Source organism: Herpailurus yagouaroundi, unplaced genomic scaffold (assembly GCF_014898765.1).
Source record: "Herpailurus yagouaroundi ecotype Mexico unplaced genomic scaffold, PumYag 159, whole genome shotgun sequence".
Lineage (NCBI taxonomy): Eukaryota > Metazoa > Chordata > Mammalia > Carnivora > Felidae > Herpailurus > Herpailurus yagouaroundi.
In genome coordinates, this window is record NW_024412400.1 from 61,130,287 (window position 1) to 61,155,935 (window position 25,649).

Below are 25,649 nucleotides of genomic sequence, written 5' to 3' on the forward strand. Positions count from 1 at the left end.
TATTTTTCAAACTACTACAAATCAATAAGAAAAAGACAAGAGCTAATAAGATGAAGGGCATGATCAGGTAATACACCCCCCAAAAATAAATAAGTAAAAAGAAATCTGAAAAAGAAACTCATCATAGGTTTTTGTCCATCAGATTCACACACAAAAAAGTGAACACATTAATAGCATCCATTATTGACACGATTGGAGAAACAGGCATATTTACACATGTCTGATGAGTATATCGACAAGTACAATGTTTCTAGATCTAAATCAGGATTATTTAAAAAAAAATTAATGTTTATTTTTGAGAGAGAGAGAGAGAAATAGAACGAGTGGGGGAGGGGCAGAGAGAGAGGGAAACAGAATTGGAAGCAGGCTCCAGGCTCTCAGCCATCAGCACAGAGCCCAATGCGGGGCTCAAATTCTGACTGGTGAGATCATGATGTGAGCCGAAGTCGGATGCTTAACCAACAGCCACCCAGGCGCCCCGAAATCAGTTCTTAGTGTGGCCTGGAGATGATGTCACGTGATAATTAAAGGACCACTGGGAATGCCCTCTCCAGGTTAATTCCCTAGCAAACAATACTGCTAAGAATGATCATTTAAATATTTAAAAAAAAAATTTTTTTTTTTGACGTTTATTTGTTTTTGAGACAGAGAGAGACAGAGCATGAACAGGGGAGGGGCAGAGAGAGAGGGAGACACAGAATCTGAAGCAGGCTCCAGGCTCTGAGCTGTCAGCACAGAGCCCGACGTGGGGCTCGAACTTACGGACCGTGAGATCATGACCTGAGCCAAAGTCGGATGCTTAACCGACTGAGCCACCCAGGCGCCCCTTTACCTGTGTAGTTTAAACAAAATGAAAATGGTTTTGTTTCTGGATGAACAGAGGGAAGTTGAGGAGGAAGAGTACACAGAAGGAAAAGGAAGACAAGCAGGTAAGATATAATCATAACACAAAGTCTCACTTTGTATTTTTCTTATCAACTTTGGGTCTACAATGTAGAAATCAGGGTCTGAAAAAAATCAGAACCTTAAACAAACATTCCTAAAATTTTTATGGAATCACAAAAGACCCTGAATAATTACAGCAGTCTTGAAAAAGAAAAAGAAAGCTGGAGGCATCACAATTCCAAACGTCAAGCTATGTTATGAAGTTGCAATCATGAAAACGGTATGGTACTGGCACAAAAACAGACACACAGATCAATGGAACAGAAAACCCAGAAGTGGACCCAACTTCTGGTCAACTATATGGCCAACTAATCTTTGACAAAGCAGAAAAGAATATCTATTAACAAAGATACTCTCTTCAACAAATGGTGTTGGAAAAACTGGACAGCAACATGCAGAAGAATGAAATTTTCTTATACCATACACAAAAATAAATTCAAAATGGATGAAAGACCAATATGTGACACAGGAAACCATCAATAGCCTAGAGAACACAGGCAGCAACCTCTTTGACGTTGGCCTGACCAACTTCTTACCAGACACATCTCTGGAGGCAAGGGAAACAAAAGCACAACTGAGCTATTGGGACTTCATCCAGATAAGGAACAAAGGAAATAGTAAAGGAAACAATCAACAAAACTGAAAGGCAGCCTGTGGAATGGGAGAAGATATTTGCAAATTACATCTCTGATAAAGGGTTGGAATCAAAGATCTGTAAAGAACTTATCAAACTCAACACCCCTCCAAAAAAATCCAGTGAAGAAATGGGCAGAAGACATGAGTAGACATTTTTTCCAAAGAAGACATACAGATAGCTAACAAACACATGAAAAGATACTCAACATCACTCACCATCAGGGAATGACAATTCAAAACTACAATAAGCTACCACCTCACACCTGTCAGAATGGCTAAAGATTACAACACAAGAAACAACCAGTGTCGATGAGGATGTGGAGAGAGGGGAACCGTCTTATACTATTGGGAATGCAATGCAAACTGGTGCAGCCGCTGTGAAAAACAGTATGAGTTTCCTCAAAAAGTTAAAAATAGAACTATACTATGAACCAGCAATTGCATTAGTATACTAGGTATTTACCCAAAGTATACAAAAATATTGATTTGAAGGGGCACATGCACCCTAATGTTTACAGCAGCATTATCAGGAATAGCCAAATTATGGAAAGAGCCAATGTGCCCATCAACTGATGAATGGATAAAAAAGATGTGGTATATAGATACAATGGACTATTACTCAACCATCAAAAAGAATCAAATCTTGCCATTTACAGTGATGTGGATGGAGCTAGAGGGTATTATGATAAGCAAAGTAAGTCAGTCAGAGAAAGACAAATACCATATGATTTCACTCATATGTTGAATTTAGAAAAACAAAACAGATGAACATAGGGGAAGTGGTGGGGGGGGGGGAGAGAAGAAAGCAAGCCATAAGAGAGTCTTAGCTATTGAGAACAAACTGAGGGTTGATAGAGGGGAGGTGGGTGAAGGATGGGCTAAATGGGTGATGGGTATTAAGGAGGGCACTTGTTCTGTTATGCACTGGCTGTTTTAAGTGATGAATCACTAAATTCTACTCCTGAAGCCAATATTACACTATATGTAACTAGAATTTAAATAAAAATTTGAAGAAAAAAAAAAGAAAAATCACAACCTTAAATGAAGGATTAAGTTCCCAAGTGACATGATTCTGATGGGCAAATCAGGTGAAGAGCCTAAAAGAGTTAGGAGCAATAGAAGAGGCTAATCAGGCTCATGGGTTGCAATGTTGGCCTCCAGCAGAGAGATCTCTGCTAGGCTTTGAAAATCCTTTTACTCCCCATGGTAATTCCTCCTCCAAATCCCCAAGTTACTGACCCCCAGCAGGGTGCTATCATTAGTGAAGTTTAGGAGTCTAAAGCAAAATGCAAATGGACTATTATTTAGTATGGTACCAAATTTACCAAATTCTATAGGGATAAATTTATTTAATCATCACTGGAAAATGGTACTGCAGCAGTCTTCCAAAAATAAATAAATAAATAAAATAAACCCACCGCCTGAAGTCTCAGATCATTTTTGGAAGAAATTATTTAGATCTAAATTGCTTTGGTCTGAAAGTCTCTAACTCATTGACAAAAAATATGATTCATTCAAAGGCTCTTTGAAAAAAAAAAGATGTTGTCTTTCATTTGCCCTGTTCCTTTACCCTAGTCCCATAAAACATCCAAAAGAATTGTATAGCAATAAAGCAAAGGCTTAACCGGGTAGTAGAGAGCCCTGTTGTTTGTTATAAAGACGTAAAGACTAAGATTACTATGCCTATATCAAAGTGAAATGGATTTATACTAATGTAAAAGACAGCATGACAAGCTTTATTACAACGTAATGGTTTAGAAGTCAAAGCAAAAATAGAATGATAAAACAGCTTTGGGAGAGGCTAGGTAGTCTTAACATTGATGATACCTATACACAATCAATTGTGACTCTGACGACTTTTTTTTTTTTTTCACTCGCTTTTAAAGTTATAAAACCCTTTGTGCATTAAAACCGCAGTGGGTAACTGATGTCAGCCTTCTCTGGCTCTCAAATGATCTCAAGGAGAAACAAAAACAAGAAGCAGAAAACCAGTTAAGCAGAAGCATGCAGGCAGTATTTTTGAACAATCATATATGATAGAAACACAATGTATTAAGATGACCTAAGGGGTCTTTCACACATCTGTGTGGAAATCAGTAAACCTTAATTTTTACAACCAAAGTCTGCCTTGTGACACGCAATTATACCTTGGAGAACTGCTTGTGAGCATGTGTACCCTTCCCCTCGTTTTGTATACAATCCCCTATAAATTGACAAACTTTGGGGGCGCCTGGGTGGCTCAGTCGGTTAAGCCTCGGACTTCGGCTCAGGTCATGACCTCGCGGTCTGGGGGTTCGAGCCCTGCATTGGGCTCTGTGCTGACGGCTCAGAGCCTGGAGCCTGTTTCAGATTCTGTGTCTCCCTCTCTCTCTGACCCTCCCCCACTCATGCTCTGTCTCTCTGTGTCTCAAAAATAAATAAACGTTGGGGCGCCTGGGTGGCTCAGTCGTTAAGCATCCGACTTCAGCTCAGGTCACCATCTCACAGTCCGTGAGTTCTAGCCCCGCGTCGGGCTCTGGGCTGGTGGCTCAGAGCCTGGAGCCTGCTTCAGATTCTGTGTCTCCCTCTCTCTCTGCCCCTCCCCCGTTCATGCTCTGTCTCTCTCTGTCTCTAAAATAAATAAACGTTAAAAAAAATTAAAAAAAAATAAATAAACGTTAAGAAAAAATTTAAAAAATAATAAATAAATAAATAAATAAATAAATAAATAAATAAATAGACAGACAAACTTTGGAGCAGTTCTTCAGAACAACCTGAAATCCTGTCTCCCAGGGTAGAATCTTCAATAAGACAAATAAAGTGTTTACTAATCCACTCTAAGATGGGCTTTTTTTTTCTTTCACTCAACACTTTCATGGAATTCTGTAATGATAAAATACTTGTTATTTGTTTCGTATTTATGTTTGATAAAGACTCATTCATTTAAGATGTATGGACGAGTTACTATGTGTTTGGCACAATTCAAAAAAGATATAATAGTCCTTAACCACATTGATCCCATCGGCTAATTGATAGTTACACTATTTTATATGTCCCATTTAACATGTGTTTAAGTACATTAATATGTGCTATGTCCTGGGAAAAAGAAAAAAACGAACTCAACAAATAACCTTTGTTCTTAAGGACTCAAAATCTAGGAAAAGATACATGTATAACCTTTGAGTACACAAAGCACATTACATTCAATTCAGTAGTGGAAGTTATATCCAAGTGCTCAAAGATCTCAAAAAATAAAGCAATTAAATGTGATGAGGACATCAATAACGTTTTTAGTCTGAGTTTTGTGGTACTTTAGATTCATAGTAACATGTCTTCCCTTCAAGGTGTCAACAAATAACCACAGAACAAACACTACAAGGTCCCAGACACTAGGGATACCAAGGATACAAGCCAAAAAGACACCGCCTCCTGCTTAAGGAAGCAAACTAACAGTTAATTTTGAAACAACAGGATACATGTTCCGATAAGAGACACACAGGTGCAACTGGAATGTGGAGAAGCAAACACCGAAGTCTGTGCGAAAGACTCCAGAAAGTCTGAGACTGAGGGTGAAAAGACGTTTGTCAATTGATCATCAAGGAGAGGGAACTAAAGGCAGAAGCAAGCATGCTGCAGAGCCCTGAGGCAGCAGGGTGGGAACAGCCAAGTGGGATATGGCTGAAGCCTTAAATGAATGAAAGAGAAAAGCAGGAAATAAAGTGGGGCTGACAGACTGGGAGAGGGCTTTGTATGAAAGGTTAAGAATTCTGGAGTGCAGGGCTCGGAGCCTGGAGCCTGCTTCCGATTCTGTGTCTCCCTCTCTCTCTGCCCCTCCCCCGTTCATGCTCTGTCTCTCTCTGTCCCAAAAATAAAATAAAAAACGTTGAAAAAAAAAAAAAGAATTCTGGAGTTGATATTTAGACGGAGGACTGGATAAAGTGCTAAAAAAGCCTTTTTTTTTTTTTTTTTTTTTTTACAAACCGCTTCATTAGCAGGATAAAGGGCAGACTGGAGTCAGATCATCGGGATGTAGGGAGAAATGTTAGGAAATCTTTGTTATATTTTGGGTAAAAGAAAATGAGATTTTGAACTAAGAGCAGTGGCAGCAGAGAGGGAGAGGTGAGGCTGATAAACCTATTTGGATGGTAGAATCAACCAGAATTGGGAGAAGATTGACACAATAGGTATTATAGCAAAATATACAAATTTGGCAGGACTTGTGAGTGGGATGAGGCGAAGGAGTTGAAGATGAGTTTCTGTTTAGATTTTACATATACACGTATCACTTTAGAATAAAATAAAAAGTCAGATTCACTGAAAGTCTCAGGTGGGGCCTGTTCCCATAAGCCTATAGCCCTGCGCCCCTTCTTCTCTTCACAACCAAGTGTCTTGAAATCTATCACATGTTAACTGGATCTATAAATTAGGCATTATGTACAATGAAAGTTCGACAGAGAAACAAATGACAAGATTATTAGAGATTAAGAAATTTTCCTAAGGGGAGTATGGGTAGTAAATAATGTGGTCAGGATTCAACCTGGATGCCTGGTTCTGGTACCATGTTTTTGTCTGACATTTAAAAAATATCCCATCAACATCACCAAATGGAAATGGACTGATTTACACAATCGAAATGTACTTCATGAACTTGATAGTCTTCAGGTTAACTTAAATTTCTAATTTACTGAATTTCTTCAATATAAAAAAAAAAATTAGCTGTGCCTATTCCACATCTTACAATTACCAAGCAACATTTCCCCATCGCTATTTTTTTTTCTATTGCATTAGTGACAACTTTGGAAACTCTCCAGATGTGAGCTTCTGAGAGTGCAGCTATAAAGATTAAATCCACGAGTATATCATTTAGAAAAGTTTTTTAAGGAAATACTTTGTCTAGTTACCCAGGACTATGCTTAAGTTACCATAAATATCTTTTCCTAATTTAGATTTCCAAAGACATAGTAGTTAGCCAGTATATTTTAAAAATCTACACCATCCCCCAGAGGAATTCAGGACCAAGGATAGATTTAGGGAGGAACCCAGGAGGCAGAAGTAAATACTTACAATGTACGATATCGCTTACTTTATCTTTGGAGAAGCTGAAAAGTTGTTTTCTTGCAGCAAAGAATTGGACAGCTATTACGCTGGCTGAGTGACCCCAGAGGACACCAACCGGTTTAGAGACAACATAGGGGTTCCAAAGGCAAACTTTATTGTTGATGCCAGCAGTTGCTAACCAGAATTAGAAAGGAAAAAAAAATGCTTTTAGTACATGAATAACCCATAACATTTTCTTTTTGAAATGAGTGCATGTCGCACATCTGCAGGTTCTTAAATGCTTTCTGAGCACTAATGCACCCTGCCTGGAAGAAAGGAAGATCATGGCAAACTAACGGGCCTGAGTTCTATTACCGGAAATGGTGGAAATGGAAGGAGACATGAGGAAGGAGTATTCATGGGGCCACAGGACAAGAGAGTCCCATTTAGGAGGCAGCCAATGGCCCAGCCAGGAGGCCACAAAATCCTGCTTCTCAGTCCTCATGCTTTCCTTCTACTGCTAGCACAGCCTAGGAATATACACCAAGTTACAGTCAGTTATCCCAGGAGTAAGAAAGAACTAAACCGATATTTAAAGTTTTCAAATCAATGAAAAAGATATAGAAACAAATTATTTCCACTGCCATATAAACAATTGAATATTTACAAGCACACAAACAGCAGAATTATATTTTTGACCTGCTCTATTGAGAGAACAAGATATTTTTGAACATGAATTGGTTTTATTCAGGGAGCACATCAAGAGCATGCGGAACAGTGGTGTTTCTGGTCTGTGGAAACTCAGTAGAGCACTCTTTGTTTTTCTCTTCTTTGGGGCCGACTGTAGAGCTGAACTTATTCACTGTTCTCTTTCCAGCACTATGCCAGGTAGTGCTGACAGTGTGTAGGATTGAAATAATCAATCGATGAATCAATGAAATAGTTGATATTTGCATCCTTCCAAACTCAATTCGCTAACCCAACCTTATCAGATAGATCTACAATTCTCTTTGAAAGGTGAATATTGGCATATTCCTGAGTTTCTATTCAAGGTATCTTTTTTTTTTTTTTTTTTTTTATTCAAGGTATCTTTTACTGTGATTGTCAGCCATGATTATTAGGGATTTTAGAGACTCAGCCTCCTAGCTGATACCAATACTCTTCATGTGAGTGATAATGTTAAATGAGGGTTATTAATATGACCCATTCCAAAGGCCATGTATGGCCATTCTCTACAACTACTCTATTAAGTTTTAGTGCCTCACTTTTTCATAGTGTTTGAACTAATGTATATACCATATAAAATCATCAGCTTTCAAAACATCACATAATTTAAATAGTTAGTGCCCAAAACTTTATAGCTTATTTCCTCAGCTAAAATATACTCTTTCATAGCAAAAAAAGAACTCTCATTTTAAACTAAAACTAGGGTAATCTGAAAATGTTCAAAAAGCAGTGGGGGTTGCATTCTGAACAGTGAAAACCTTCTCTATTTCATAGTTCTGGTGTAGGTGTGTTGTGGCTATAGAAGCAGCAGCAGCAGCCGTAGTAGTAGTAGTAGTCATAGTCATAGTAGTGGTAGTAGTAGTAATTGGAGTAGTGGCAGTAGTAGTGGTGGTGGTGGTAGTGGTAGTAGTTGTAGTAGTAGTAGTGGTAGTAGTGGTGGTGGTGGTGGTTGTAGTAGTGGTAGTGGTAGTAGTAGCAGTGGTGGTGGTTGTAGTACTAGTAGCGTGGTGGTGGTAGTGGTAGTAGTTATAGTAGTGGTGGTGGTTGTAGTAGTAGTAGTAGTAGTAGTGGTAGTAGTGGTGGTGGTGGTGGTAGTAGTGGTGGTGGTAGTTGTGGTAGTAGTAATAGTAGTGTGGTGGTGGTGGTGGTAGTAGTGGCCATAGTAGTTGTAGTGGTGGTGGTTGTAGTAGTAGTAGTAGTGGTGGTGGTGGTAGTTGTGGTAGTAGTAGTAGTAGCAGTGGTGGTGGTAGTAGTAGTGGTGATAGTAGTAATAATAGTAGTGGTAGCGGTAGTAGTAGTAGTGGTTGTAGTAGTGTTGATAGTACTAGTAGTAGCAGTGGTGGTGCTTGTAATAGTAGTAGTGTGGTGGTGGTAGTAGTAATAGTAGTAGTGGTAGCTGTAGTAGCAGCAGTGGTGGTGGTGGTAGTGGTAGTAGTTGTAGTAGTGGTGGTGGTTGTAGTAGTAGTAGTAGTGGTAGTAGTGTGGTAGTAGTAGTAGTGGTGGTGGTGGTGGTGGTAGTAGTGGCCGTGGTAGTTGTAGTGGTGGTGGTTGTAGTAGTAGTAGTGTGGTGGTGGTAGTAATAATTGTAGTAGTGGTAGTAGTAGTGGTGGTGGTAGTAGTTGTGGTGGTAGTAGTAATAGTAGTAGTGGTAGCCGTAGTAGCAGCAGCGGTGGTGGTGGTGGTAGTAGTAGCAGCAGCCGCAACAGCAGCAGCAGGAGGTTGAGCATTTGGTGGTGTTAGAAAGATGGCAGAATAGCAGACACAGCACCAAAACCATCTTCTTTCTCTGTATCATCTCACAACTCCCCCAAATTCTAATAAAAACGCTAATTCAAGCATTGGGGCCCTTTCTCATATTTCCACCCCAATGTAGTTCATACATGCCGCACATCATAATGCATCATTATCAGACATTCTCAGGCGATAAAATGTGAGCTGTTCAACTTGGTCTCTCTGGCAATAAAGCAAGAAGGTGGAGAGGCCCCATGCATACAAATACACATCCCAGACTATTTATGAGGCCCTCCGAGTTACCATGATTTATTTTACATACCAATTAAATTGAGCCGAGAGTGGTAATCAAAAGCATGAATGCCCTCGGCAACATTGAAGGATGTCATTTTAAGAGGCTTTTTTGATTTCTCTCTCCAAGCCAGCACCACAGTGTTTGTATTGTTGGTTGTACTGGAAATGATAGCATCTAAAGATGCACTGTAAGTAACTGATTAAAAAAAAAGAAATGGATCTTTAGTTGGTTTCTCACAAAACGTGAGCAAAATTCAACGGTTTTAATACCTAAAGTCAAAAATTAAACCCAGGTTATGAGGACACAACCCAATACATAGAAAATACCTCATTAATGCCTCCCCGCTCCACTACACAATTTACAGTGGGAAGTTACAGCAAAGTCTGCATTCTGACCTTTTACCCAATCTAAGGATACCTTGAAAAAATTTTTTTAAGTTGGCACACATGGCAGGAAACAACATAATCACAATAATCATATGGGATTCTGGAGTCTTAAGATGAGTGATTGGCCAGATTCCTGGGTTCTTCCTCCTGGATCTGAAGCAGGCAAACAGAAGCTTAGACACCCTCTGCTGCTCTCCAAGGTCCAAACCGTGCCCAAACCATGGTTCGTTTAAGTCATGACTGGACCTAGACAGGGCTCAACGTCTGGCACAAACACAGCCAGGGACTTGGGTAAAATGGCTGTTCCTATGTCCTCAGGGACACAGCACCAGATACCGTGGAACAAAATCCCATTCCCCAAGCAAGGATCTTGCTGCCTCTTGCCAGGAGGACCTGTCAGACTCCCAGGCTCCAAAAAGCAAATAGCCTGTTCCTCCAGGAACAGTATTCTTATCTCCTCCTTGTTTCCTCTCCATCATTTTCTCTCCCTGTCTTTCCTTCAAAAAAGGAAAAAGAGAGAGAAAGAAAAGAGAGAAGAAGGAAGGGAGAACAAACCTAAGAAGGGATCAGTTCCTGGGGCGCCTGGGTGGCTCTTTCGGTTAAGCATGTGACCCTGGATTTCAGCTCAGGTCATGATCTCATGGTTCCTGAGATCAAGTCCCATTGAGGCTCTGTGCTGACAGCATGGAGACTGCTTGGGATTCTCTCTCTCCCTCTCTCTGCCCCTCACCCACTCGTGTGTGTGTGTGTGTGTGTGTGTGTGTGTGTGTGTGTGCGCGCGCGCCCGCGCGCGCACGTGTGTACATGCGCACGTGTGCATGCATGGGCTTTCTCTCTTCAAGTAAATAAGCATTACAAATTTAAAAAAAAAGAAGTGATCAGCTTCTACAAAGGTGAACCTCACTAGGGAGCAATTCATGTCAGGACAATAAAGGTCCCTGAGCACCCGCTATACCACTGCTGCTTCTTTACAGGAAGTACCAACAGTCTAAGTCTGATGACATCTCATTAGGAAGCAACCTCACTTAAAATATTCCTTTTGTTTACAGAAAATGCTAAGGGTTACTGTAACTTGACTCAGTGAAGCAATACTATCTGATCTAGAGTATATAACAAACGCTGTATCTTCAAATCCATGGAAATTTCACGATGTCATTACGGTACAATCAAAATAAAGTATTTCTGTGCAGAAGATTACTTTGTCTTGTGTTCCCACATTACATTGAACTATCATCTTCAGTTTTGAGGCTATAAAGAAAAAACATATAAAAAAGTACGTTCTGCTCTGGTATTCGAAGGACTGCTTTTAGATTTGAATCTGCAGGCTACCAAGTGACATTTATGGGCCTGTAGTGTTACATATCGGAGGCTTAACAATTCACACTTTATTTCTAGACCAAGATATAACTTGAATCTGATTAGACTGTGGAATGCCAGAGCTCCTGAGAATGCCCAAGTAAAAGGTGAGGGTAAAGCCATTTCCTCAAAATCAAATTATCTGATAAATAAAAATGTTTTCCTCCCTTCTTGAAGACAGCAAAGGAAATGATAGCTTATGATGGAAAAGTTTTTAAAATATCAAGCTAGGGAATGGGGTGAGCTGATAAAATAAATGATTTGTTTTTAATATTCTCAATGAGTTTCAAGATTGGTGGAGGAAAATACTTTTTAAATTACTTTTAGATGCTATTTTCAGGGGGAAAAAAGACAACTTGATCATGTCTGTCCATTAAGATGTTCACTTTCCATGCTTCCGCTCTTTGCCACTTAGTCATAAAAAAGGCGTTAAGCGAACTGCCATTGATCCCTGTTCTGTTCTCGTGGGTGTGCTGTCAGGATGACCCTGTGTAATGGCAATTAGTTAAGGTGAGGAAAGTGATCTGAAAATGGAATGTGATCCCTAAAAACCAAGTAAGTAATGCCATTAGGTGAAGTTGAAATAAGCTAGAATGAGGCCACCTGATATCCTCTGCCAACAGGTACAAGCTGTAAGCAGAGTAGAAAATGGGGCCATTTCTAAGAACTCTTATTATCATTTTCCAAGCTTTTTTACTTTAGGAGTCATACGGCTTTAGGAAAACACCCTACCTTGAACTTTCTTTGATGATCTCTTGCTTGCGAGAGTTGGTTTTCAGTTGCATTTCTTATTTTGAAGTTTGAGTCCCTTTCTCTGAGACCACCACATGGCCGCCTATATTCTGACCAGCTACCATTGTAAGAAGGACAGAAAGAATCACCCTATTTCGTTTTTAAAAATCAAAATGCATCTAACTCAGTACTGCTGGGCACATTAAAAAATAATAATGCAATTAATTTAATGACTTTTCAAAATGCTGATTGGACGCCCATGCCCATGATACAAATGGATCTTAACGCCCATCACGCTGTTGAACAGGCTGCAGGAAGAGACCTCTTCAAACCTAGGCTACCAGCTCAAAGCTGATTTCGACAGCTTTAAACACAGTGAGAGAACTGATAGGAAGGACACGGTGTTCTAGCTAACTCAGGAAGGCACCCTCTTTTTGTCTGGACTGATTTAGATGCAGAGCAGTGGAACAAAGCACAACAAGAGACTAAATGTAGCCCTTATTCCAAACTTCATCTCTATCAATTATAAAGGCTTCCTAAGGAAATGTAGCCTGGTAGCTGTATTCTCAATTCTCTGGCACACCTCTATTAATTAGTGCAGCAATTAGTGATTTTGTTATCAGTCCAAACTGTTTTGTACCTTCTCCCAGCCATGGCCAAACAAAGGAGACAAAACACCTTTCAACGTAAAAAAAAAAAAATCAATGCTTTTTTTTTATTATTGGCAATTTAGTGCTCACTTTTTCAAAAGCTATACTGCCAGTCTATGGTTTCCAAGGTTTCCAATGATATTGTCTATAAGAGGACAATTACTTAGGACCAAAAAAGGAAAACTTCTCTCCGATTTAAGACATTTATGTCTTGCCCCTATTGCATAAAATCTCTATACTTTACAAGCATTTTCAGAATGTAATTATTTTTCTATTAAAATGTGACACAGAACCACTCAGACAAGATGAAAATATTTCTCCTTCAAAGTTTTAAAATAGAAATCTGAACCTTATCTTGAAGCAGTAAGTTAATACTCTTATGTCTGACTCTTAAGTTTTTCCTTTGACATTTCAGTTTTATAAATATTTTATCCTTGGCTTCAATGAAACATTATTACCATACTTGCTCATCTATTTCTTTCTTTCCCCAATTGCATATTCTCTTCTCACACTAAGAATAAAATCAGCAAAAAATATTTCTTGAGGAGTTCTAACAGTATCGATTCATGTCGCTGGGGTAAAAAAAAAAAAAAAATTATATATCAAATGAAAGCAACTGTTGGTTGCTTGCTCCTGGCAGGTTAAGTCTTGCGGACCAGGGATCACTATTAGGCCCACTGTTCAATTTTTATTCCTTCCTGCCCTCCTCTCCCTGCTTCATTATTTTAATATTTCTTTCCTTCTCCTCATACTGAAATAACTGAGCTGCAAATAAACAAAAAAAGTTGTATTTAAGCTTCTAATAGCTACTGCTAAATCTGGGAACAGGCATTCATTCATTGGTTAGGACTGAATCAGGTCCTTCTTTCACAGGTACTTTGGGCTTCAAATCTAAAATTTGAAATAAGAGGGGCTCCTGGGTGGCTCCGTCGGTTAAGCGTCCAACTTTGGTTCAGGTCACGATCTCGCAGTTTGTGAGTTCGAGCCCCGTGTCGGACTCTGTGCTGACTGCTCAGAGCCTGAAACCCGCTTCAGATTCTGTGTCTCCCCCTGCCCCTCCCCTGCTCATGCTCTGTCTCTCTCTGTCTCTCAATAATAAATAAACGCTAAAAAAAACTATTTTTAAGAAAAATTAAATTTGAAATAAGAGAAAATGTTATAAACTCTTCGCCTTTCTAGACTCTATATACTTTTAAAATTGCCTTCTCCCCTATCCATTTTCCTCAATATTGATTCACATAGTATTAAACTATATACTATTTGCAATCTTTTTTACCCCAATCACTTTTTTAACCATAAAAAGCCCCCTATTTTTTTTAAATCTACTAATAATGAGCAAGATTTCTTTTGGTATCTCTCTTTCCTTTTGAAATATTTTTATCCAGTATTTATCCAGTGTCTTAATCTATTCAGGCCGCTATAATGAAATATACAGACCAGGTAGCTTAAACAACAAAAATGTATTTTTCACAGTTTTGGAGACTGGGAAGTCCAAGATCAAGGCGCTAACAGATTCAGTGTCTGGTAAGGGCCCATTTCCTGGTTCATAGGTGGCCAAATTCTTGCTGCATGCTCATATGGGAAAGAAGTGAGAGACTCTCTGAGGTATCTTATAAGAGCATGAATTCTATTCATGAGAGCTATACTAGCTACCTCCGAAAGGCACTACCTTCTTTTTTTTTTAAATTTTTTTAATGTTTATTTCTGACAGAGACAGAGCATGAGTGGGGGAGGGGCAGAGAGAGAGGAACTCACAGAATCTGAAGCAGGCTCCAGGCTCTGAGCTGTCAGCACAGAGCCCTACGTGGGCCTTGAACTCACGAATGGTGAGATCGTGACCTGAGCTGAAGTCGATCGCTCAACCAACTGAGTCTCCCAGGCGCCCCAAAAGGCACTACCTTCTAATACCATCATATGGGGCTTAGGATTTCAACATATGAATTTGGAAATAGACACAAACATTTAGTCCCTAACATTCTGCCCCTCCCCTATCCATGTCCTTCTTGAAAGCAAATTATACCCCAATGGTCTCCAAAGTCTTAACTCATTCCAGCATCAACTCTAAAGTTCAAAGTCTCATCTAAATCAGATACAAAGACTTGGGATCCAATTCATCCTGGGGAAAATTTCTTTCCAAGCCGTGAACTCAAGAAATCAAACAAGTTGTGTGCTTCCAAAAAAGTGGTGGAACAGGCATATGGTAAGCATTCCCATTCCAAAGGGGAGAAATACGAAAGAAGAAAGGGGTACTAGATACCAAGTAGATACAAAGTCTAACCAAGAAAACTCTGTGAAACCTTAACACTCGAGAATAATTCTCTTTGGCTTGATGCTCTCCCTTCCAAATCCACTGGAATGGCCATGCTACTCCCATGGCTTGGTGCTGCTGTCCACCTATGCTGCAGCTCTCTGAGGGGGGTCCCACCGCTGTGCTGGCTCCTCTGGGTGTGGCTACACCATGACTCTCCGCAGAGCCATCATCCCTTCAGAGCTAGGTTGGGACGATCCGGCCCACGTGAACCAGAGAGGCAGCCCCATCCTCTGAAACCATTCTGCAACATCTCAGAAGAAAAGAAACAGAAACTCAAAGGCATAGAAAGAAAATCTAACTAAACTAAAACATAGTGATTTAAAATAAATTTTAAAAAGACTGAATAAACATGTATAAAGCTTATTGCAGGATAATATGAAACATCTAAGATATGTCACACACGTAATGGGAGCCCCAGAAAAAAAAAAAGCTTATTTCAGGATAACATGAAACATCTAAGATATTTCACACACATAATGGGAGCCCCAGGGAAAAAAAAAAAAAGGAAGGGTTCAGACAATTTTGGGAAAAATAAAAATAGAAAAATTTCCAAATTTAATAAAAACTACAGACCCATATATCCAAGAATTTCAATAAATTCCAAGCAGTGTAAACACTCTCACACACACACACACACACACACACACACACACACACACACATACACACACACACACACCAATAAACTGAAGCACATCACAAGTAAGCTACTTAAAAACAGTGAGAAAGGGAAAATAGGGCAAAACATGGAACCATGTGTTACAGTAGACACTGGAGAATAAAAAACCTATCATATGCCCTAAAAAGATCGTTTAGCTTTCAGTTTATGTATACATGTGATTTGCATGTGATACATCCAAATTTCCTCTGGGTTTGAGAGAGTTATGACAGGCAGGACAAAAGTTGTGATGTAGGTACAGACATTTTTAGGATTCCTTCACGATTGAGCTGCATCTGAAAGCAAGATTTTTAAGAAGCCAGGAGCATAGCTCAAATTGAGAACCCTGAAAATCATGTAAGGCAAAGTCCATATGAATGACAAGAAACAGCAAATAAGGAGTTTGGTAAAGGTAAGGGAAGTTTCGGGGTCAAAACTGGCAAGTAAGACTCTGCTTTGGTGGCAGGATCTGGAATATCCCAGAATAAGGGAATCCTTCAGAGGTAGTCCACATTGAGAACGTGAATGGAGAAGAATATGAGCACTGGGTAGGACCAGGGCATCTGCAATCTGCAAATAGAACGTTCCCCACCTGGAAACTGATGGTTTTGTGGGACATTCTAAAATGGCTCATCATTTCAAATTTTCAGACCTCAAGTCCTGAAGATTCTGTTTCAGAAGGTCGCTTATTTCCCCCCTTCCTTGCTTGCTTTATCATTTCCACTTTCTTATCATCAAAAGCCTTATAATTAGCCAGTCTGATTGCAGTGTCTTTCTTTGTCCTCCAACCTATGCCAAACAGAACTATCAAAGAAACCATTCCTAAATGTTGTGTGCATTAGGTCTTCCAAGTAGCCTCAAAAACCTTCAATGCTTCACTGTTTCATTTTCTATCAAGTGTAAATAGGGCTAGTTGCCAAGATTTCCAACATATGTCCCTATTAGACCTACTCACTTGTATTTCCTCAATACTCAGCCTCTCATCTATTCATGTCCATTTCTCTTCCCTTCATTGTGTCTGCTTGTCTCCCTTTACTCATGTTCTCTGTGTTCTTTTTCCCTCCACCTATCCATCCTTTGAGTAGCACCAACTACTCTTGAAGCTTTCCTCATAATGTTTGCTGCTTAAGAATTACTATGGGAGTTAATATCTCATTTATGTGGTTTAGTAGCTAATTTTCAGTACCATTGTACAATGTTCTCATAAGTTATTTTACATGAGTCTTTAATTCTTATTCCTATACTAAGTTTCTTGAGGGCTATAATTAATCTTTCTTCTACAGTCTCCAAGGCCTAAAACAGTTTAGAGCACATAAAAGACAAATAAATAATTGATTGATTGACACATTGAGACCACAATTTAAATAAACTGATTAATGTAAATATATATTTTTCAGCTATTTTTCCAAAAATTAATCACTTAATTACAATGAGTTTTGATGCACAGAGCTAAGAAATATGTAATCTTAATAAGATAGGAAACATCCTTGATATTTCTTTCGTATGTAAAATGTTTTTGTAGCCAGTTCCTAACTGCAGTGATTCAGAGGCCAGACTCCAAAGTTGGATTGCTTAGTTCATAAACATGAATTACAGTGTTGATACTAAACTAAGTTTCCATGTTCTTTCGTCACTAGATGAGGGAACCAAAGATTAGAATGATATTTTGGAAACACGATGAGCAATGATTTCACTTGAACCTACAGAAAACTCCTTGTCCTGCAACTTAACAGACAAATGCTTATAAGCAGTTACCAGCAGAGTTGAATTTAGAGAGGTTTAAATGAAACTAGGACAGGGTCTAGAGTGGAAACTTTTCATTCTCTCACTGAAAGTGAATAGAGTATTTAGATACTACTCATATTCAGAAAATATCAAATTGAAAACTTTACTTGTTATATCCCCAATCTTTTCAATAACAAAATTCTTTTAGCTACTTCTCTGTATTTATTCATAGTAATTTAAGGTCATGGAACTCAAATAATACACTAATCTTGAGGAAGCCTACTACAAGTAGATTTTAAGAACTAGTACTTTATTACTATAGTCTATCTAGTGTTTGTTTTATGTATTAAAATAACATGCTTGTAAAATAAACTACTGGACCTACACCAAAATAAAAATCTTTTTCACAGCAAAGGAAACCATCAACAAAATGAAAAGGCAACCTACTGACTGGAAAAAGGTATTTTCAAATGATATATCCAACAAGGGATTAGCATCCAAAATATATACAGAACTAATACAACTCAATACAGGAAAAAACCCCAAAAATAATCCAGTTAAAAAATGGGCAGAAGACATGAATAGACATTTTTTTCCAAAGAAGACACACAGATGGCAAACAGACACATGAAACGATGCTTGACATTACTAATCATCAGGGAAATACAAATCAAAACCACAATGAGATATCACCTTACACCTATCAAATGGCTAGAATTAAAAAGACCAGAAACAACAAGTATTGGTGAGGACGTGGAGAAAAAGGAACCCTCATGCACTGTTAGTGGGATATAAATTGGTAAACAGGATGGAGTTTCCTCAAAAAATTAAAATAGAAATACCATGATCAGGTACCCCCCAAACCCAAAAACACTAATTCAAAAAAATAGATGCACTTCTATGTTTATGGTAGCATTATTTAGAATAGCCCAGATATAGAAAATAAAGAAGAGGTGACATATATACATATATATACGTGTATACATATATACATACATATATACACACGCACTCGTACACACACACACAATGGAATACTACTCAGCCATAAAAAACAATGAGAGCTTCCAATCTGCAACAACATGGATGGACCTAGAGGGTATTATAATAAGTGGAATAAATCAGATAGGGAAAGACAAATACCCTATAATTTCACTTTTATGTGGAATCTAAAAAACAAAATGAATGCATAAACAAAAAGCAGAAACATCCATAAAGACAGAAAGCAAACTGATGGTTGCTGGGGCTGAGGTATGGGCAACACTGATGAAGAGGAGTGGGATACACAGGATTCCAGTTATGGAATGAATAAATCACAGGAATAAAAGGTACAGTGTGGGGAATATAGTCAGTGATATTGTAATAGGTTGTATGGTGACAGATAATAGCTACGCTTGTGGTGAACACAGTGTAACGTACAGAGTTGTGGAATCACTATGTTGTACACTTGAAACTAATGTAACATTGCATGTCTAGTATATTTCAATTACCATGCTTGTTTGGAAGCAGCTGCAATAGCTCCCTGCAGTTTCTAGTACTGTGATTCTTATATCCATGTTATACAAACATAACACACAATTTTGTGCCTGCAACACAGAGGAGATAACCAAAAAATATCATCTTCTGTCTTTCCCGCATTCAATATCATGCCAGAATTAAAGGATGGGCAGAAGGTATCAAAGATGTGATACGATTTATAGTGAAGAAAAAAATATAGAACCTATAGTTCCCATCTTGTGGGGTATTACTATTGTGGGCCATGAATTAAAGAATTAGTTGCAACCTTCTAAACTCCAAAGAGGGTAAAAATACTAAAAGGGCCAATAGCTGGGTCCATTTTGACTATTTCTCCTTCAAAGTATATTAGGAATAGACCCATAAGATAATAGTCAAAGAGACTGTTAGTTTCCATTCCTTTCAATGGGCATAATTTAATGTTGCAATTTAAAAGTGAGAAAGTTACCATAGTCTAGTAGATACTAGGACCCAAAAGATATCAGAACAGATAATGCACATGTAGATCCTGGACCAGAGGCAAACTTTGTATAAGTTATATATATTGTGAAACTAATAAACTCATTGATGACAAGGTATTAGGAATTTTCTGGCTTTCTATAGATGCTATTTTATGACATAATCTGTCACACAGAGAAATACTACTCAAGTACTGTAGTCAGAGGAACCCAGTCACTATATCAACAAACAGGAAAAAAAGAAGATCCTTTTTGAAGACAATCAAAAGAATATACTTTCATCAAAACATGAAGAAAACAAAGGAGTGGTTTTGAGGGCACTTGTTACATTCTTTCACTAAGCAGCCATGGATGTGGCTAGATGAGACTTAGAAAAAAAATTGTTTTTAACTTTTTATTTATTTTTGAGAGAGACAGAGACAGAGTGTGAGCAGGGGAGGGGCAGAGAGAGAGAGAGAGGGAGTCACAGAATCTGAAGCAGGCTCCAGGCTCCAAGCTGTCAGCACAGAGCAGGATGAGGAGCTCGAACCCACGGACCGTGAGATCATGACCTGAGCCGAAGTTGGATGCTTAGGTCAGAGCCACCCAGGTGCCCCTAGATGAGACTTTTAGGATCAGAGTTGGGTTGAAGTTAAATGGATTCTATGACAATTTTTTCCCTTCTCTTGAGATGTCTTCAATGCACAGTTCACCTGAACTAATTGCATGAAATTTTAGAAGGAAAGAAAAGAAAGAAAGAACTGTTAGTGTGCAGGAGATAGCTGACAATCCAGGCCCAAACCTCCAGAGAACCAATTATTGGTTGTGAGACTAACATTTTATGGGAAACATTTCCAACAAAAAATGTAAATGTAGACGTCAAAGGTGACCATTTCTGTCATTACTGTTCAAATTCAGTACCTTGCCTGACCCAATCTCCATGATGAAGATTATGCTCTAATATATAGCAACATTTGTGATATCCAGAGAGCAGCTCTGCCCAGTTAATAGTCACAGTGGCTTCTTCGTTTTCATGTGCATTAGCAGGATGCTCAAACAGGGAAATCAAGGCCGTCGTGAAAACAATTGCTTGAACCTTGAGAGAGAGATTGAAAGGAAAACAAAAATGGGCAGGATCATTGTTGGAAAAAAAAATCTATGTTCTTTAAGATTAATAAGGAATAGGCATTGAATTAATGGGAATTTCCTCAATATTATTTAAAGGATACAGGCAGTCATACTAAAAGACAAAACAACTATAATGTTGGTAAAACAATTACCAAGGGCAGTTCATTATTTGCTTTTATGATACACTTGTGATTAAAATCACAAAGAGTGAAAAGCTTTCACAATTAGGAAAGGAAATTGTTCAAATTAGACCACTTCAGAGTTCATGGGCATTCAACAAATAATAATTTTTTAGCGGATAGGTGGAATGTGATAGAGGAGTCATTGCATCCAATGTCCGGGTTTTTGTGCTGCCCTCTCTAATGCATCTATCCCTTTGTTAAGTGATGCAGGAAACAAGCACTGCCCAGGGAGCTGGTACAGAGGAGGCTTTTAAATGAAAATCAGGATAATTAATTTGAAAGAGTTATAAGAGATAATTTTGGGCATTTAAAATTTGATGTTTATTAAAACTGGGACCTAAGAGATCAAGCATCGTTTGGTGAAAAAAAATTACAATTTCTTTCTAAATAAGGAAAATGAGACTATACATAGACAAGAAAACCACATGAAGACTGTTTTTCATAAGCAAGAAAGGGAACTGTGGCCTAATCCTTCTTTTCCACGCCCAGCAGGTGTGGCTTTATAATTTGTAGTGTAGCTCAATTAGGAGGTCACACTCGTATTCTATTTCTATGTTGAGCTACAGTTTGCTGATTAAATCCATAGTGTTCAACTTTTCCTTCCCTCGCTTACCTTTCCAGTTATGTCCCCAAAAGAAAGAATCGATTCATTGGCATCAAGGAGGTCATACCAATATTCCATACAAATCGGTGTTCCCTTCAGGCCTTGGAGTTTATATTGACAAGGAAATTCTCCTTTGGACAGCAGATCATAGAAACAAATCTCTTTACTCGTAAAAGCCACTGCTATCTGAAGTAACAAATAGAAAATATTTGTTCAAGAAATACAGAAATACAGAAAGTATTTTTTCTGATGAATTTAGTGAAATCAGTATACAAAGGAGACATGCGACTCTTAGCCCCAAATCAGACACTGTTCCCTTCAGGTCACTAACAGTATTATAGAGGCACAGCATGGCGGCACAAGTGGACTTTATTCTAACTTTGGACTCTAGCCAAGAAAAAGTTCTTCCCGTTAAAGGCATTTGAACATATTTTCCTCTGTATTTCCACTTCACACACCTGCCAACCTCATCCATCCATGGGAGACGAGATGATTAATCACAAAGAAAAGACAAAAACAGAGGTCTAGAGAATCACACAGTCATACCAGAAGCTTTACAAATCATGCTTTATAAAGCAAGCAGAGTCTTTCACACAAATCAGTTGATAAAAACTCTGTAAGTAGCCTTCACAAGTTAGATAAAATCCCAAAACTATTTTTTAAAGTGTCAATACATTTGTCGATAAAATTGGCCAAACTTCAGCTAAACTAACCCAAGATAAAAAAGAGTGAAAATACACATTACTGAAGTCAGAAATAAAAGTGTATTCTGCTATCGACCTGATAAAAATAAAAGATTATAAGAGAATATCATAAACAATGGCATGCCAACAAAGTAGACGACCTAGATGAAATTCCAAATTTCTGAAAACAAAAATAGTACCTAAACTAACTCAAGACCAAATAGAAAAATCTCAGCAAACATATCAGTAAAACAACAAAATTGAATTGTAATCAAAAACATTGTCACAAAGAAAATCCCAGGCCCAGATGGCTTCACTAATAAATGCGACCAAACATTTAAAGAATTAACAACAATGTTTCTCAAACTCTTCAAAAAACAAAAAATAAATAAATAAATAAAGTGGAGGCAACTTTTCCAAAATCATTTTATGAAGCCAATACCATCTTAACACCAAACTACACAAAAACATACAAGAAAACTACATATCAAGAACCCTAATGAATATAGATGCAAAAATTGTCAACTAAACAATAGCAAAGAGAATCCAACAACATATAAAAACCATTACATACCATGACCAACTGATATTTATACCAGAAAGCAAGCCTACTTTAACATACAAATATCAATCAACGTAACACACTCTATTAATAAAATAAAGGACAAAATCTATATGATTCTCTCAATATATCCAAAAAAAGCATTTGACCAATTCTAACACACTTTCATGATAAAAATGCTCAACAAACCAGTACTAGAAGAAAACGTCTTCAACTTGATACAAAGAACCCACAACTGATATCATACTTAATGGGGGAAAACTGAATGTATTCTCCCTAAGATCAGGAACATGATGAGGATGTTCACTCTCACCACTACTATTCAATACCACACTGCAATTCCCAGAAAGGGAAATTAGGCAAGAAAAAGAAATAAAAGCATCCACTTTGGAAAGGAAGAAGTTAGACTATCTTTGTTAGTAGATGACATAATCGTAAACACAGAAAATCCTAAAGAATAACAGCAACAAAAAATGATCAAAACCAGTAAATGAGTTCAGTGTAGTTGCAGGATATAAGATCATTTTTAAAAATCTATTTTTTTCTATACCCTAGTAATGAACAATCTGAAAATGATACTACCAAAAGCAGTGTTAGGAAAATACAAAGACAAAACATGTGCTGTAAGACAGTATTTGTAAATCATTCATCTGATAAATGTATATATCCAGAATATATAAAGAACTCTCAAAACTCAGTGAAATAAAACCAACAATAAAATGGGCAAAAGATTTGAACAGACATTTTACCAAGGAGGATATACAGGTAGCAAATCAGTATATGAAAATAAGCTCGATATTATTAGTCATTAGGAAAATGTGAATTAAAACCACAATAAGACCAAATACAAACCTATTAAAATGGCCAAAATTAAGTGGGTAAGAAAACCCTGATCATACCAAATGTTGGTAAGGATATGTTATATCCACATAGTGGAATATTATACAACAATAAAAAGATAAACTGATATATCCAATGACATGCCAAGTTAAAGAAGTCAGACCAAAACAAGTATACACTATATGATGTAAATTATATACAAATCTAGAAAATGCTAACTATTGTATGGTGACAGCATATCAGTGGCTACCTGACAAGGGGAGATGGGAGAGGTTGGACAGATTACAAAAGGGCACAAGGACATTTTTGAGCGTGATGATTATGTTCATTATCTTCATTGTACTGTTGATTTTTCGCAGTAGACAAATGTATTAAAATCTGTCAACTTGGGTATTTTTAGTATGTGCGGTGCATTTTGTATAATTACATCTCAATAAAGCTCTTTGAGGAAAGAAGAAAAAAGCAACCCTCTTTAAACTTCTATGTTGCAAAAGTGCAAAGGAAAGGCTAAGATTTAGTTATCAGTCCTGGAAAGAAGAAACAATGCAACATAATCATTACACAACATAACAACATAAACATTGCATGATAATAACAGAATGCTGCACACAGATATACAAGAAAATCTGGGCTTGAACCATCTTGTAACCCATATAGTTAACATTAACACCAGATCCTTAGCAAGAAAGGACTGGATGTGATGACGTCCAGCTACCACTCTAGAGGAAGCAAAGACTCTGAAACACAGGTTCTGAAATCAAGCTGCCTCTGTATACAAATCCTACAACATGCATTCTGTGTGACCTGGGGCAAATTCCACAACCTCTCCTTGCCTAGTCTCTCATTCTTAAAGTAGGAGCAATGTCCACTTCATGGTGATCTCAAGAAGATTAATAGAGCAGGGTGCATCACGTTGGAAGTTAATGATGATGATGATTCTTTACGTTCAAGGCAGTAGAGCCTACCATTTCCCAGTTACAAAAACCCTGGGTTTTTGGAAACATGGAGGATTCTGGCTCTGGCATAATAAATATGCAAGATGATCCTGGAACAGCTTGTCACACCAGAAAACAAAGAAGCTTTCAAAGACTAACACAGTTATAGCAGAAAAGACTCAGAAGCTGACTTGTATTCATTCCAGTGTATAAAGATGGTACAATTTTAAGGATGAGTTAGCAACTCGGTGGACTGAAGCAAATAAAATTGCTTAAAGTCATGAGTTTGTGATGATATTGATAACAATAATGATAGTTTTGCTCATTTTTCGTCTTTAGAGGATTTTGAATACTGGCAAATAGAAGTAAAGAATTAGCCATTCATCCTGCCTTTGTTCTATGATTTGTACTACACTATAACTAAATACTTGACAGGTGGAATTTCTTTTTATAGAGGTATTCCAGCTTATAAAGAAAGTAGAGGGGCGCCTGGGTGGCGCAGTCGGTTAAGCGTCCGACTTCAGCCAGGTCACGATCTCACGGTCCGTGAGTTCGAGCCCCGTGTCAGGCTCTGGGCTGATGGCTCAGAGCCTGGAGCCTGTTTCCGATTCTGTGTCTCCCTCTCTCTCTGCCCCTCCCCCGTTCATGCTCTGTCTCTCTCTGTCCCAAAAATAAAATAAACGTTGAAGAAAGTAGAAATGATGGAATTAGAATGTCATCCTCTTGCAACCCCTAATAAATTGATAGATCAAGGAATAATCAGCAATAACTGTCAACATCCCAAGAAGAGAGAGAACAGGCATTTTGTGCCTCCTGATTGAGGAACACCTATTCCAGAACAAACCATCTTGAAACCGATCAAGGCTTTAGATTTGACTACCAATTTACTGGAAATATGGGGAACAAGGAGACATGTAAAACAACCCCCTCTAAACACAGTCTGCAAAATCCAGACTGAGACACTTTAAAGAACAAACACCAGTTTCTCTTACAAAAACAGAATAGCAATAACAAAACAATGCAATAATAAAAAAGGGGTGGAGAAAAACACATAGATCAAAAGAGACATATCAACAATTCACAATGGTTTGGAACTTATTCAGATTGTGATTCAAATAAACTATCAAATGAGGAATTAACAAGCTATTAAAAAACTACAAGAAAAGAAAATGTGTATTTGACTGGATATTTGAGAATAAGGAATTATTGTAATTGTTATTAAATGTGATCATGGTATCATGGTTATGCTAAAAAAAAGGAGATTTTTTTATGAAATATTTACAGATTAGACAATTGCATGTTTTGGATTTCAAAGAGGGGAGATATAGATCTAACTGGACTGGCTGTGAATTGGAAATGGCCAAGGGTAGATATTGGTTCTTAATACTGTTATCTCTGGGAATGCAAGCTGGTGCAGCCACTCTGGTAAACAGTATGGAGGTTCCTCAAAAAACTAAAAATAGAACTACCTACGACCCAGCAATTGCACTACTAGGCATTTATCCAAGGGATACAGGTACACTGTTTCAAAGGGACACATGCACCCCCATGTTTATAGCAGCACTATCAACAATAGCCAAACTATGGAAAAGAGCC

At 38.0% G+C, this 25,649-nt stretch overlaps 1 protein-coding gene across 1 annotated transcript in view; it reads right to left on the minus strand.

Moving 5' to 3' along the window:
- Positions 1 to 25,649, minus strand: part of WDR49 (WD repeat domain 49) — a 144,334-nt gene that overhangs the window by 90,198 nt on the left and 28,487 nt on the right. Inside the window, exons 2-5 of the mRNA XM_040481131.1 lie at positions 21,043 to 21,219; positions 20,041 to 20,215; positions 9,377 to 9,544; positions 6,644 to 6,792 (exon numbers count right to left, since the gene is read on the minus strand). Coding sequence (XP_040337065.1) covers positions 6,644 to 6,792; positions 9,377 to 9,544; positions 20,041 to 20,215; positions 21,043 to 21,219 — 669 coding nt within the window. The remainder of the gene's footprint in view (positions 1 to 6,643; positions 6,793 to 9,376; positions 9,545 to 20,040; positions 20,216 to 21,042; positions 21,220 to 25,649) is intronic.